At 40.0% G+C, this 15,999-nt stretch overlaps 1 protein-coding gene across 4 annotated transcripts in view; it reads right to left on the reverse strand.

Moving 5' to 3' along the window:
- fam222aa (family with sequence similarity 222 member Aa) overlaps positions 1 to 15,999 on the reverse strand; it is a 92,051-nt gene that overhangs the window by 50,718 nt on the left and 25,334 nt on the right. The window contains exons 2-3 of one of the 4 annotated variants that reach the window (XM_058069537.1): positions 11,329 to 11,439; positions 7,964 to 8,183 (exon numbers count right to left, since the gene is read on the reverse strand). In XM_058069537.1, the coding sequence (XP_057925520.1) occupies positions 7,964 to 8,055 (92 nt within the window). In that variant the 5' untranslated portion in view covers positions 8,056 to 8,183; positions 11,329 to 11,439. Of the gene's footprint in view, positions 1 to 4,094; positions 4,918 to 7,963; positions 8,197 to 8,296; positions 8,375 to 11,328; positions 11,440 to 15,999 lie in introns of those variants that run through there. The other 3 variants (XM_058069538.1, XM_058069539.1, XM_058069540.1) reach the window with 3 other exon arrangements.

Here is a 15,999-nt window from a genome sequence, read left to right on the forward strand (position 1 = left end):
ACAGAATATAAACCAGAGATCCAAACCTTGACTTTGCCTTCATCTGAAAAGACGCTCACCCCAACTACAAGCTATAATTAGGTTGATCAATATTTAACAGTGGTTAACTTCTATTTACACTTGTATGACTGTTAGGATAGTTAAAAAGCAGTGACGTGCAGCCAGGGCAGGACCTGCCATGATGAAAAAGGAATAACGATAACATGAAATAAAAATTTGAATTTGTGATTTGCATTGAGTGCACCCAGGTGGATCATGGCGTGTGCCAGTTTCTGTATGTCATCATGTTGCCAATATTACAATGTTGCACAACATTTATTATATACCATGACTTTCTGAAGTTAGTGTGACATCATTATTCTTGCTAATCAGAAAATAAAACACATATGGGAGGCACTTCATCCTGCAGGTGTAGTGGTGTGCGTCAGCTGGAAGGTGTTTGTCGCTGCCGTCCTTCCATAGAGAGGAAAGTCAGCATTATTTATTTATTCTCCAGCACCATCTGGTTGTAACATCGCTGTGGTATGATTGTGTTATTTATTTGTGGCCTAGATTTAATATTTTCAAAGATAAAAATACTCCAAATTAACTAAATTAACTTCACATTTAAGATGTATTTTTTTATATATTGGGAAATAAGAGCATAAATGTAACTGTAGGGGTGTTAGTTTGTGTTTAGTGGGCTCTAATAACGTTACAAATCGTATTTAGAAAGTCATAAACAGGTTTTCTATACCTTAACTAGGGGAATATTTTGCTTATTAATATTCAATTCTACTTTGCAGAAAATCCCTTCTCACAATGAGGTCTGGTACCAATTAACTGCAATAAACGAGGGATTACTGTGTACTCAAACTCACCAGAAGGTGATCAGACTTTTACAACCAAGTTTCAGAACTTTTCCCAAAGAAGGATAGGGTATGTGTACTTCTGTGTATATATAAAACATTGTCTGTTAATACAAATATTAAATGCGACTAAGAAGAATTTGAAAACAACTAAACTGAATTATTGTCTTATTTTTATCAACATTTCTTGTTATTGTGCCTCAATTCACTGACTGAAAAAAGCAAATACATGCCATCTCTCCAAATCCTACATGACTGTCACACATAACAATGATGAAACTATCTGTTGTTTTTAAATATGAGCAAACAGAGGCTTCTTTTTCCACCTGCATGTCAAAATGATACTTATTATTCAACATTCCAGTACAGTTAAAAAAGGTTTTAACTGTATTTCTCAAGAATGTTTGTGGACTAATGGAGAACGAACTGGAAGAACGGCAAAAACGAGAAAGACAAAACAGGAGTTGAAGCTCGAGGACATTTGAAGGTCTGAAGTGAGACGAAAATAATAAAAGATCTCAAGAGCAAGTCAGAGAATAAAGAAAGAAAAAAAGAAACACCAGAAAGGTAATTCAGTGACCTAGATATTAAAGCTTCTCTGTCATGCTGTTTCCCGCTGCCTCGTCCAACCATCATGTTGAGTTAAGGCAGGCATTATGCCGGGAAGACTATTTGTTTAGGTGAGGAACAGCCGCAGAGCTAATATGAGCACAATTTGCTCAGCAGGTCAGAGGCACAGAGTGGAGGAAGTAAATGAGGCAGTTGTGCCCCCTCGGGTGCAGCCCCCTGCCTCATACATCACTGGATGTTTTATTCAATACAGCCAGGAAGGCTCCATGGCAGGTGCCCTGACTGGTGAGGGGGGCGAGGGGGAATGGGGCATATTACATTCAGCAAGCTGCTTGTCGACTAGAGAGAGACAGACTGGCTCCATCCACAAAATAATACATTGTGAGGCTAATGTTAAAACATTGTATGCTGCTAACTCAATTTTCATAGGATTCAGTTTCCGACAAAAAATATTGTTAAAAATACGTCTCAGTTTTTGTACACAGCCTCGGTTATTGTAGAGCCAAACATTACGTCTGTTTGCCCGTGTATCACGCCGTGGAATCGAGTGCCCATAAAAAAGGATCTCACTTGTTGGTGACTCAGTCAACTTGTTACAAAACGTGCCTCAACTCACACCCAGAAATCATTCTCGCCCAGCTCTGTCACCCATCTGTGGCATCATCAACAGGTGACGTTATTGACTATGGCTGCAAAATAGACATAATAATTTGATACTGTATTCAAGAAAGAAGCCATAGCAAAACATGAAGTTTGTGTCCATGTGGCACTCGCTTCTCCTCCAACATGTCCACTAATCGCTGTCTTTGCCAACAAGAATCTTCAGTAAAAGGTAAAAGTAATGTTAAAGGGGACCTATTATGTACATTTTTTGGCCCTTTGTATTGAATTGTGGACATAGATAAAGCAACTACACAGAATAACCCACACATAAAACTTTGAACTTCCACAATCTGCGCCTATTACTGCTGTGTTTCCTTGGATTTCCAAAACAGTCAAAACACCCACAGTCCGCCTCCCGGCACGCCCACTCCACTGTGATTGGTCTCACTCAGCCTCTACAGCTTGTACCTGGGCATGCCCATATATGATAGAAAGAAAAAAAACTGAAACCTAGCATTCACAGCCATCCCAAACTTCTTTCAGGGCTCGCTTCCAAATGCACCAACCACATTATCTGAAACTTTGGCATTTTTAACTCAAAAATCTAAATACATTTATAGGTCAGAAAAGTGCAAAAAACATAATATGTCCCCTTTATGTTTAAATTCCTTTCATCATTTCTATCTGTTTTGCATTGTTTTTACTGTGTAAAACTATGACGAGTCTCGATATAATGTGTTTTGTGTTAATATTATTGGGTGTCTTGAACAGATTTAGTGGATTTACATTATTTCGTAGGGGAAAATTATTTGGTTTTTGTGCAACTCAGTTGTCAAAGAAGCTTTTGGAAAAGATTAATAACGAAAAAACTAAGTATTGACACTTCCAGTGGGCACTTCATCATTGACACACGTATCGTTACCTGTGTGAGACCCGAAATCTGATGAGATCCAGAAATAGTCTTCCTTTAAAAAAGCAAAGACTCAATTTTGATCCAAACTCAAAGCTTTTAGAAAGCACCTTTCTGGAAGGTGGAGAATTAGTCACAGAAAAGTCCAACACATTCTTGCTGAGCTTTAGCTTTCTTTTAGAGCTAACATTAACTATTTTTCTGAGAATAACGTGATTTTTCATAAATGTCAGGTATTTGCATGATATATGAAGCTGCAAAATTGGGTCCTTTCCAAATTTGGTGGTGATTTGCACAATCAATCACACTACTGTATCCCTTTGTGGACAGCCAGGTATCTTCCCACCATCCCACCATCTCACTGCCAATGCTGCACCGCTAAAGGAGCAATTGTGAAGAACTGAATCAGATCCATACCTATTTGAGCTACTGTCACAGAAACATCAGTAGTCACCCACACAAACTACTACAGCCATAGTAATAAATATTAAAAGTACAGTGCAGGGTACCTAATAAAGTGGCCACTGCTGAAAGGGTGTGTGTGTGAGTGTGTGTGTGTGCATGCGAAGCTCAAAGTTCACATAAGTCGACAAAGCCTCAAGTCTTTAAGCCACCATTCACATTTAAATGAAAAATAACACCAAGTACATTAGGAGATAATCATCGTGTGTTTGCATTCAAGGCTGTGCCTGCCTGCAGACACACACACACACACACACACACAGTTGAGCTCACACAAGCTACCGTCATCCCTGGGAGTGAAAAGTTTTACAGTTGGACGCTCACATCTTCGTGAATTTTACGAGCTCTGCAGTAAAAATCCAGCCATAATATGCAGGGAGACTATAAAAGCACAGTGGCTGTCATTAACACTCCGGGGTGAAGAAGCACTAATTGCAGCAGACATTCGCAGTGAGAGGTTCGCACCTTTGGATCAGAGCCTGCAGGAGGCGCGGTAGCGCGGTGCCGGCCTGGTAGCTGTATTATTCCACTTCAAAGTGGCTCCTGGAGCCATTCGAACATTTTACGACACTGCCTTTAATTATGGCTCAAGCACACATAACAACAGACGCACACACACACAAGGCAACTGAAACAATCATTACTTAATCTTCTCATGTAGCAACACTGCGTGCGTTGGTATGAAATCTAAATGTATTTACCATAAATTGTTCCGTAGTGCAGGCTAGAACTCCATGCAGATTTGTAGCACCGAGGAAGCTGTGTGCTCCCAATTAGAAAACCTTCATTCTGCTCCAATCCGGCAGTGTCGATGTCAAACGGAGATCAACTTTACCCTCCTCTTCTTCTTCTTCTTCCACGCGTATCGATTTAAATCCAACACTTCTCAAGCCTTTTTGCCCTTTTCTCGGCTCGACTGCCAATTTTAGTGTTGGGCAGACAGCGCAAAACAGGTCCTCGGAGGAAGAATTGCGCACTGCAAAGTGCGCTTCGGGCTATCGACGTTTCGCCTCGGGAGCAAAGTGAAAGGTCCTGGATTGCCTTTAGTCTATCTCCAAGCTATTTCCAAACAAATGAAGCAATTAGTGGCAAAAAAACTGGACGCTTGATTTATGTGTTACGCAGTATTCCGGTATTCCAAGAAAAAAAAAGATCCCAGCTGTTACGCATCGGTTTGAAGTGGTCCTGGATTGATCATTCAAATATGAAGAGGAAATATTTATGGTAGGACCCTGATGCAAATTAAGAGTGAAAAGAGGGAGAATCCTCAACGGGAGATGTCAAATTGAAAGAAATCCCAGTGATTTGGTTCCGCTCGGTCCGTCACTTTCCCCTCTGAGGTGTTTTGGCAGCCACATCCACAATGTGGATCTCCAGCAGAGCCTGTACTCCGTAATGCTCTCTTAGGTGCAGCAACCAAAAAGGGGAGGGAAGGAGGAAAAAAAGCAAAGATGTTGAATTTGGATGAAAGGGCTGGCAGATCCGGGATGCGACGGTCCTGCCCCGATGCCGAGCTGCTGAGACTGACAATAACCCGGAACGCTGCAGCCTGTCAGCCTGCACAGACCGCCCACCGACCAATCAGTGCAGCCGGCCAACACAAACATTCCCACGGCTCGGCCAATCAACGATAATTGACTGTTACCATAGAGATGCATGGCGTCCAAGCGTCTGATACCACGTTGTTTATTGGCGTCAAAAGGAAAAAAAGGAAACAGCTAACATTAACTGCCCTGGCAGAATGAAGATAGCTTCAATCACAATTTTATTCTTCATCTTTCAGCAGAATAGTTAAAGGTTAACGGTGACATTTTACTTAAGCATGACAGAACTCAATGAAACCACAACGATTCAATGAGATAAAAGTGATGATTTGGTGAAATTAACTTTGGTGCAGATTATATCTACAATATAGGATAAGGATCAGATAATTAGCACTTTAATCTTCTGAAACAATGTATTAGGTGCACACATACACAAAGTAGTGGTACCCAAAGTATGGCTCGGGGGCCATTTGTGGCACACAGCTTTTTTTTTTTTTCAATTGACCCTTGACATTCATTTATTTATTTATTTATTTATTTTCTACCGCTTATCCTCACGAGGGTTGCGGGGGTGCTGGAGCCTATCACAGCTGTCTGAGACGGGGTACACCCTGGACTGGTCACCATCCAATCACAGGGCACATACAAACAACCATTCACACTCACATTCATACCTATGGACAATTTGGAGTCGCCAATTAACCTAGCATGTTTTTGGAATGTGGGAGGAAACCGGAGAAAACCCATGCATGCATGGGGAGAACATGCAAACTCCACACAGAGATGGCCGAGGGTGGAATCGAGCCTGAGTGTTGGCGCTACACTGAAAAATAATAAAAAAAATTATAAGAAAAAAGTTTAAATGTTGAATTACCAATACAGTCCATTATAATAGTACAAGCCATTAAAAAGACAATTCAAATTGTGAATAGAGTATTCCACCTTTGGCACTATGTGTCATGTGTAATTGTAATAATAATAAATGTAATAATAACAATGATAAAACCGGGCCGGGCAGTGGACGAGTGGTTAGCATGTAGGCCACACAGTCCAGGAGATTGGGTTGACCTGGGTTCGAATGTCCGCTTGGGGATCTCTGTATGGAGTTTGCATGTTCTCCCTGTGCATGGGTTTTCTCCGGTTTCCTCCCACATTCCAAAAACATGCTAGGTTAATTGGTGACTCCAAATTGTCCATAGGTATGAATGTGAGTGTGAATGGTTGTTTGTGTATATGTGCCCTGTGATTGGCTGGCGACCAGTTCAGGGTGTACCCCGCCCGAAGACAGCTGGAATAGGCTCCCGCGACCCTCGTGAGGGTCCGTAAAGGGATGAGGTCTCAAAATTATCAAAGCATTCTGGACCATTCTGTTGCTTAATGTCAAAAGCCTTTGTCTCAGTCTCAGGTCATGGGTCCTCAAACATGACAGTGATCCAAAAAAACACAGCCAAAACCACTAAAGAATTGTTAAGGGCCAAATATTGGACTACATTTTGAAGTGGCCTTCCATTAGCCCTGGTTTAAATCCAACTGAACATCTGTGGAAAGAGCTGGAACATGCATGTGTGGAGAAGACATCCATCAAACCTGAGACAGTTGTGCTAATAAGGAATGGGCAAAAATACCTGTCGACAGTCTGGATGGGTACAGAAAATTGGTTCCATACTGACACCAGCATTAAGGCTAGTAACCATACTTTATTTGGGTGCTAAATTAATGCAGGCTCACCCAATTGCAACAACTTGATGGTGGTAATGTGCAACTGACATCTTGCAGAAGTCTCATTGATACTTACAGAAAGCGCTTGATTGTAGCAATTGCTTCAAAAGGTTGTGCAACAAAATGTTTTCATTGTTACTTAAATACAAACTGGTAGATTATAATAAAAAATCTAAGCAGTTATATTCAACAATAATGTGTTTGAGCGTCACCCCACGATGCAGTGACATGGCATCAGGTGTGTTCAATAAAGTCGTTAATTATTTACAGGACAACTGAGGGAATAAACAACATGAAAGTGGCGCTTTGCAAAAAAAACTAGGGTAGATGGCACAAAATAGGGCAGAAAGTAGACATGGTAAAACAGGTAAACGGTAAAAAATAATATTTATACGTCAAAGACATACCTTCAAAGGGGGAAAAATAAATCATAGGAGAGCAGGGAGGCAGCACAAGGACAGGAAGGACATGACAGGAAGCAGGCAAACTAGAAAATGCTGTAAGGACTAGGCAAGCAAAAAAAAAAAAACTGCAAAAGAAGCTCAAGCCAGATACATCAAAAGTTTGTGTGAGTCTCATAAAATTATACTATAACGTCCAACAACATACAGGAATCACAAAGAAACGGCGTTGTCCTTGTGATGACACTCCTTTAGTATTTAAAGATACTAATTACTAATCAATTACAGCTGCAGTCTGTGTATCATCTACACAAAAATAAAACACTTATACCTACAAATAATACAAAACCTTTCAGAATATTAGTATGTGGAATCAAATTATGGAACATATTTGAGTAAAAAAACTCAAAACAATGTACTAAAATTACCCATTTTAAGAAACAGTACAAGCAGTTGAACAAAGTATAAGAGAGAAGAATCCTGAAACACAGGGAAATACATGTGCAAATATGACAACTGCACTGGCAAAGGGCACATGTTGAATAGTAAGTGAATAGCAAGTGATGTGAAATGAAGAGAGGGGTAGGATTGAATAAGCTTGTGGAATTAGGACTTGTAATAGTATATGATGTATACCAAAGTAAAACATATACGCTCAAATAAAATCATTACCATTACCAAAATATTTATTTTTGTTCCCTCCCCCAAGAAAAAATGTCAGAAGCGGCAGCCTTTAGTGTTTTTCATCTTCATCATCTTCCTCTGGTGAACAGTGCACCATGGCCACAGACACAAAAGGAAAGGACAAGCAATCACACATCATAGGCTCATAATAAGATGACACAGGGTAGTGGGTGATGCAGCACTCAGCTTATGCCAGCGCTGATAAGAGCTTGAAAGTATTACCTTGGTCTGGCAGCCCGCTCCAAGAAATCCATCGTGAGCCAGGTCATCAATTCTGCCCTATCTGATTGCTCCCGAATGCCTGGTAGCCGCATGTCACCACGTTGGCCTCTCTGCCTTTGAAATTCTCTTTATGACTTGCACTTTCATGCAACAGCATCAGTTCTTAGGAGAGTAGTTACACATGTCGCACGCACCGAGGTCTTTTATGTTGTGGTTCTTCCTACACGAGAGACAAATAACACAAGATTTTTCTGTATTAGCTTCAATCCTGTCTATTCCCTCATTGCAGCTGAGCATACAATAAAGCCTGTGGATTTGACTCATAATACATACAGTGTTGAGGCTTTACCGTAATTCAAACACATGCACAATCAATAGAAAAATAGCCAATCAAGTGCTGGGTCTCCAGCGAGCCAGGCAGGCAGGCAGGCGAACAAGTCATTTGATTAGCTGATAAGCAGATGACTCAACAAACATTCAAGGCATGTTTACTGTGGTTTGATTGGAGCACGCCCAATACACAGAAGATTGGACACAAATACATTGTGAAAACACTCAGCTGTTCCAATCCCCCAAGGCAGCATGAGGGCACATAAAAACAATGAATTATTTATAGGGGAGATGAGCAAAACATCACAGTAGATAATTTACTGTGGGCTATATTAAATGGAGCTTTCAAAATAATATATCTGTGTGCATGCATTTCTCAGCTATCATTGCTGGTGACACGCCGCAGAGCCTGGAGATTGGATGTGAAATTGTATTTGATAGCGATGAGCTTTTCTCTAAAACAGCAACATGAGAGTAATCCCAACACTAATTGGGCCTCTTTCACTCTTGTGATCAAAGCATCATTGCTTTGTTGCTGTTTTTTAAGGAAGCAAAATAAAAAGCGCTTCCAATCAAGGCAGGATTGAGCATGCGGCTATTAAAATTAGATCGCACAATAAACCCATTCAATAAATCCACTCTAGCCTCTGTTTGAACACTGGATCTCATAAATAAAGCTCTTTTACGCACTATCCAGAGCTAGCATTAGCGTCTGGCTTGGCGCTGACAGCGTCGTGTTGTTAAAATGTGTTCCTGAAAGTGAACTCACTTTAAATGAGCAAACTTTCCGCACATAGCAAAGTAACAGGAAAAAAAAATCAATGTCAGCAGAGGCATGGAAAAAAGAGATAGCATTGATTTATCTGCCATTGATTGTCGAGGATTGCTGCATTGTGCCCTGCGGGTGAAGTGCGTGCTGACTGCCAAGGGATGGGGATGAATGTGAAAAGGTGTCAAGTGGTTAGAGGACACAGAGGTTGGAGGCTGAGCTCAGGGCACCCACGGGTGGCAGGCATGGAGGAGTCCCCTGGAGTGGGAGCAAGGGAATCGACCAGAATAAAGCTTGATGAGAAAGTATATGTGTGTTTCTCTGAATGTCTTTGAAGGAAGCAAGTAAAGCAAGCAACATGGAGAGAGGAGAAATAAAACATCGGAAATCCATCCATGCATTTTCTGTACCGCTCATCCTCATGAGGGTCGCGGGCATGCTGGAGCCTATCCCAGTTGTCCTCGGGCGAGAGGCGGGGTACACCCTGGACCGGTCGCCAGCCAATCACAGGGCAGTGATGAGAAAAACACATACTGTAACTCCTACTCTTTTAATTCCTGCTCTGACAAAAGCAGTGTCCCAATTCTGGGGAAAATCGGACGGAGTTCTCCTGGTTGCACCCTTACATCACCATTTTTGACATGACATTTGACATTATGTCTCTTAAAAGAAACCTTTTTCCACTTTTCTGACCTATAAATATAGTTAGAATGTTGTATTCTCGTGTTAAACGATGCCAAAGTTTCTTATAATGAGGTCTGAGGATTTGGAAGTGAGCCCTGAAAGAAGTTTGGGATTGCTCTGAACTCTCAGTTTCAGAGAGTTTTTCCTAACACTGGCACTGTGACATCACAGAGTGAGAATTGCATTCGACCTCTACCAGCGACTATATACAAACTCCATGTGTATGCCCATAAAAATGTCTTAACTTAACTTAACTCCTACCCTTTTTGACGTTCTCCTCCAATTTTGGATCAACATTTGCAAGCCAAGCAACCTCCCCTTCTCTCTTCAATTGCCATTGTTCACTAGAAACAGAAGCTAACAATCTAAATGCACAATTCAGGTCTAAGTCCTCAGGCTAGCGGGACAACCGTGCTTATGTCTGTTGTGGGCCTGCCTCCACCTCACTCTAAAGCGACTAGCGGTAGTGTGAGGCTCCGCTGCTCTACAGGTAGCTTGTAGATTTGAGGCTGGCTTTTTTCAGTTCTTACAGTAGCTAAGGTGTGTTCAAGGACCACTAAACAAAGTGCACAATCTAAACAGTTGACAAAAAAGTGTTAGTGAAACATAAAGACATAACGTGGAATTTTAACAGTGGTACATGTATGTTATACATTTTAACTATATTACCATGTATTTATACATTATTACTGACTTGGGATGATTTGACTTAGGATGTTTTCTGCAAAAAATATATATACATGGTAATATGAGTGTAAATGTGACTACAGAAGTATTATTTCATGTCCAGACGGCTATGATAATGTTAAAACCGGTATTTAGAAAGTCGTAACAGGTTCTTTATGCTCTAACTACGAAAATATTACATTTATAAATTGCTCAACCCTCTAAATTATATGTATTTTCAAAGTATTACAAAAGGTCACTTTTTTAAGTAGACTATCTAGTGAAATTGTGTACATTTGGAAAATTTGGTGGTTGAAAAACTGCAACTGCAACTGACGTCTGCCAAAATCTTGTTTCAAATATCATTTAAAATATGAACAGAGATCTTACATTGGCCTATGGTTAGTGGAAAATGACATTATTCAACATACACAGGATTCTTGACAATGAAGACAATCTTGACAAAGTTCTTGGACTGAAATATAATAAAACAAATCCTGTTTGAACTATGATAGTGCTGAAAAACAAAACACAGTGATCTCACCGCTGGCCTGAGGTCCCTCAGACCGACCAGCATTAGATATTGTTGAAAATGCTCAGTTTCCAATAACAAAACATGGATTACAGGCATATTATAAATGCACGCAGTAAAACAGGAATTGACCATTCTGAGTTCATTCAGTGTGATGTGAAAGGTTGTTGGCTCCAATCAGGCACACGCATGAACCCCTGCTGTTGCAAGCTTGACAAGACAAGACTCTTTTGCAATATTTTATGTCTGCATTGGCTAATAGATGTGTCTCCGGTCCAGAGACTTCCTACTGTCAGCCAGATGTTGAAAGGAGGGGAGCCAGGACAGAGATCAGGGGCCAGAGCAGCCACGCCGACCCTATTGAGAAAATATTTCTTCACTTACATAAACTGAAGTCTTTGCAACATCCTTCGACCTCTTGTGTGTGCCTGTGGAAATCACATCCCAGAGAGGGTTGGTGCTGCAATCTTGCTTTGGTCCAACACATCCTCTTACCTAAAACACAGAATTGGTTTATTGCTAAATATTCTGGCCAGAGCAGCATAAATGATTGCCACTGAAAGTAACATTTCCTGGCAGGGTTTGCAAGGACATCAGTTCTGCGAAACATCATATTGTTAGAATAATAAGAAGTGAAAGTAAGCAGTGACGTCTCTGGTTCCAGAGTGTTTTGTTCAAAATATGAACATGGAATAAGCAGTTTCAGATAAAAGGTTACAGCTGAGGGTATTTTTTATTTAATGGTATTTTTAAGAAGATTTATTATATTAAATTTCACATTTCACATTTTGGATTCAATTTGTTTTACAGCTTTCACAGTGACATGTGGTGAGGTTCATGGCATTTTTTTAATGTTAACACATGTTGCTCATAAAGGAAACATACTATGCTCATTTTTGGCTCTTTGCATTGAGTTGTAGACTCCGATAGAGCAGCTACACACAATAACCCGCACAGAAAGCTTTCTAGATCTTCTACAATCTGCACCTTTTCTAGCTGTATTTCCTTGGCTTTCCAAAACGGTCTGTTTTAATTTATTCCAGCCATGGGTCGCCTACTCCACTGTGATTGGTCACACTCCATGCTAACACAGTGAAATCTTCACAGCAGATCGGGGAAGGCCAGGTCTATAGCTTGTATTCGGGAATGCCCATATAAGGGAGTCTGTTACAGGGAGTCAGTGTTAGAAACCGAGCTTTCAGAGCCATCTCAAACTTCTTTCAGGGCTCCAGGAAAACAATCTGATACTCTGTTGCAAAAATCTGACCCCCTCCTAGTTATCTTGAGTATACAGTCGTCCCTCGCTACATCATGGATCAATAATCGCTGCTTCCCTCTATGTTTTTTTTTTATTATTAATAAATTTTTGCTGTTTCGTGTTTGACTTTGGCATATTATTCTTTGTGAAAGTTGTATGTATTTGACTGCTCATTTTGTCCTTCATCCCCACTCAGTTTCATACCCATTCTTACATTTAGAATAACTAAATTGGAAGCTAACTAACTGGAACTTACTGTAGGTTTGTCTATTGCTATGCTTAAAGCAAAGGCCGTCTCTTGTGTCACTTCAGTGATCCCGTAGCGTGCGCATTAGTGTTGCGTAATGTGATGTAAACAAAGCTAGCAGTGGTGTTGGAATGTACGTCCATGTATGCCAGTTTTCATATCAGACTGGCATTATTTATATAAATCAAGTGACAAAGGTCATAGAGAGGATGGACGATAGTCTTTTCGCGACCAACTCACATTATGTTCGAGATACTACAACAGCAAGGAACTTTCCCAATGCTAACATTTAATTATCTTGTCTACTGTATTAGGTAATACGAGTATAAAGTATAATACAAATATAATAGTTAATAATAATAATGATAACAACAAGAATATTTAGTAATATTGATTCTTGCTTTGCGAAAAGTCACCTATCATGGTCGAGGCCGGAACCAATTAACTGCAATAAATGAGGTATAATGCTAGATTCACTATATATATATAGATATAGTATGGGTATAAATTCAACATAATGCTTTATTTTGGCAGTCAAATTCATTCATTTATTCAGTAAAGCCCCCAAAAATCTGCTAGCTAGAGCTGCTGCTATGATGAAAAAAAATGGAAGAATGGCAGTTACAAGCAACTTCCAGCTCATCCATGCCTAACACCTTCAGGATGCCCTGCTTGTGCTTCCCGTATGACATTCCTATGTATTTTATGATGAGATTAGCAAGAATAATATTGTCACACATGCATTAAAGACATTAAACAGGCTGGCAAAAGTCGTGGTGTGTAATAAATGTTTCTCTAACATTTGCGACATGCTGACAAACAGTAACTGGCAGGCACCACGATCCAACTCAATTTTTACTTACTGAAATGTTAAAAACCATTGGACTTATACAGATTACATCATGACTGTTGATTCTCTGTCTGATTGAAAATCCTTCAAGGTCCACAACGAGTGAAGATATTGTTTTTCATTTTTTCTGATTTCTGACTGAGGGGAATTTTCTTTTTTTAACACTCTTCCCCATCAAACTTCGAAAGCATCTGACTTCCTGTGTGACTAGTCAGAGATGTCTTCCTGATACACCGCCTGCAGCCTCAACAGGACTTTTTATGTAACTGAGTCACAAACAATGAAGGTTTTGAAATGTTTTACAACTTAGCTTGCATGATCGAAGCATGACGCAAGTTAAAATAATGACTACTCATCATTCATGTTGTACAGTTATGTAAAGACACATGTCAAATATGTTGCAGATTGCAGTAGATTAAGTCCGTTCACACTAATGAACTACAGTTCCCATGATGCTTGGAGTGTTGAAGAGATGCTAATAACTCCAGGATCTGTTGCGGCTGCCGAATGAAAATAAGTGAAAATGAAAATAATCCAATTTCGGTGTAACTTTTTTTTTGACCACTTAGACAGCGGACCACTCCCACAGCTCAACATCATCATATCAATACAAGAAATTAATAGAGTTACAGTGACGATGTGGACGATATCTGTCAACATTGTATACTCAAAGAACAACAATATGAATTAAATGCTGTTTAATCATAATAAACATGAAAAAAGTTAAATATTTTTGGTTTTGTACGTACTCATTGTATGAAGTCAAAAGCTCCGCCACAAAAAAACCCTACAGAAATCTATGACACCATGGCTGTACAGGCAAATATGACTATTGTTTGCGAGAATTTCCTTTATACAATGGCTTGTTATCACGTGAGTGGGGTTTCACTCAAAAGTCACCCACCTGAACTAACGAGTGATGTTGGAAAAATTGAGGCTCGCTTGGATGGCAAGGTTTTTAGTCTGCGCAAAACACTTAATGCCTGATTCCAATCCTGGCCCCGCACGCTGCTACTTCCATATGACATTTACTGTATTACCATTCAAATTAGCTATGCCATAGTTCACAATCTGATGGGCTTCAGACTGTCTTGGTTCCCTTTTGTGTCTTGACACACACTGCAATGATCGAAAGAGCACAAACTTCTACTATACCGGCCCCAGTGGCTCCACAGGTTTCTGTTGTTTGTACAAGGGCACTTGATATGGATTGCTGTTCTCTTGGATCTTTGTGGGGAATTTGCAACAACAACGTGGGATGCAATCTGGAACATTCTTGACACTGAAAAGCTTCTGTTTGCAACTGCTACTCATATGGCAATGCTTTAAACATGCAAAACACAGACCTTTGCTCCTCAAGTAGTCTTTGTGTAGCTTGCTATTGAAATTCTTGCAAACTGTGAGGCTGTATTGCTCTCCATTACAATAAAGACATGATGCTGGTAGCATCCACTGAGACAGGTTGTGTTCTTTTTATGGTCTGTTTGTCATTTTCCGTCTTGGGGGCACAACGACTGTTGTGATTTGATTTTTCTCCATATTGTGGTTGTGGTTTCTGTCTTGCAGAATCTTTCTTGTTCATGGTGGTTTCCCTTTCCCTTATATTCCCATAGAGTGGATGCAAAAGATATTCAAGTTGCAGGTTTACAAAGTAAACAAAATCCATTAAACTTGACTCCTGTCTTTGTTCTTGTAGGCCACAGGTGAAGTTTCCCCGAGGTTGCTTGTGTTTATATGGAAGAATATTTGCTAATGTCTTCATATTAGCTGTGTGTTATATTTCACTAGTTGTGGATGGAGCATTATGTGTAATGCAAGGTGTTGGTAAGGTAGGTTGTGATGGTAGCTCGGGGCATGTTTGGAACTGTTTATAACAGTCTGTTCCACGTCCAGTTAACCCATGCAGAGCAAGTTTTTTTCAAACTTAAATATAAGTTCATAGTTGGGAAGCCTTAGCTTGAGGCGCCAACTCTTCCCTACAACACACTCCAGAAACTCTTCATTATATTCACTTTACTTGCAAAACTCAAAGTTCCAACATAATAAAAATACAAAACTAGAGAATTACATCTAAAAAGACAGTAAGTTAATGAGATAGCGATAAAAATTGTGCGGCTCCACCCCACTATACCTGACACAACTACTTCCGGATTACATCATCACACAGCTCCTTCCGGGTCAAGGCAATTCAATATGACAATTCAGCTTTGTAAATGGAACACTGTGTTTTTTTTGTGTGAGGGTTTGAATAGGTATTTCCCATGACGGCTGTTGCTAGCTAGCTCATATTAACTCATTTTCTTGCACTATAATGCACAGAAAAGGGAAAGAAATATGTGTTCATGTTTCAATACGATCAACAATTGTGAATGACGGGCACATTTTTTTAAAAAGTGCAGTACCCCTTTAATATGAACTAGCTAACAACAAACATAATTGGAAATACCTATTTTGATGCTCACAAAACAAAAAGAACTAAAAAAAACACCAACAGTGGTCCATTTACATAACTGACCAAGATACAGTGATATTATAATTGTAGCAGGTACAATGAAAAACTATTTCTACCTCACGGACTAAAACAACGTATCGCTAACCTCTAGTCCTGGTGTCATTCACATACCGAAGAGTGGATACCTAGCTATCAAAAGACTCAAGAAAATGCTTGTTTGCCATCAGCAATTTTTACCTGAGGACTGG

Source organism: Doryrhamphus excisus, chromosome 4 (genome assembly GCF_030265055.1).
Source record: "Doryrhamphus excisus isolate RoL2022-K1 chromosome 4, RoL_Dexc_1.0, whole genome shotgun sequence".
In the NCBI taxonomy this organism is placed as follows: Eukaryota; Metazoa; Chordata; class Actinopteri; order Syngnathiformes; family Syngnathidae; genus Doryrhamphus; species Doryrhamphus excisus.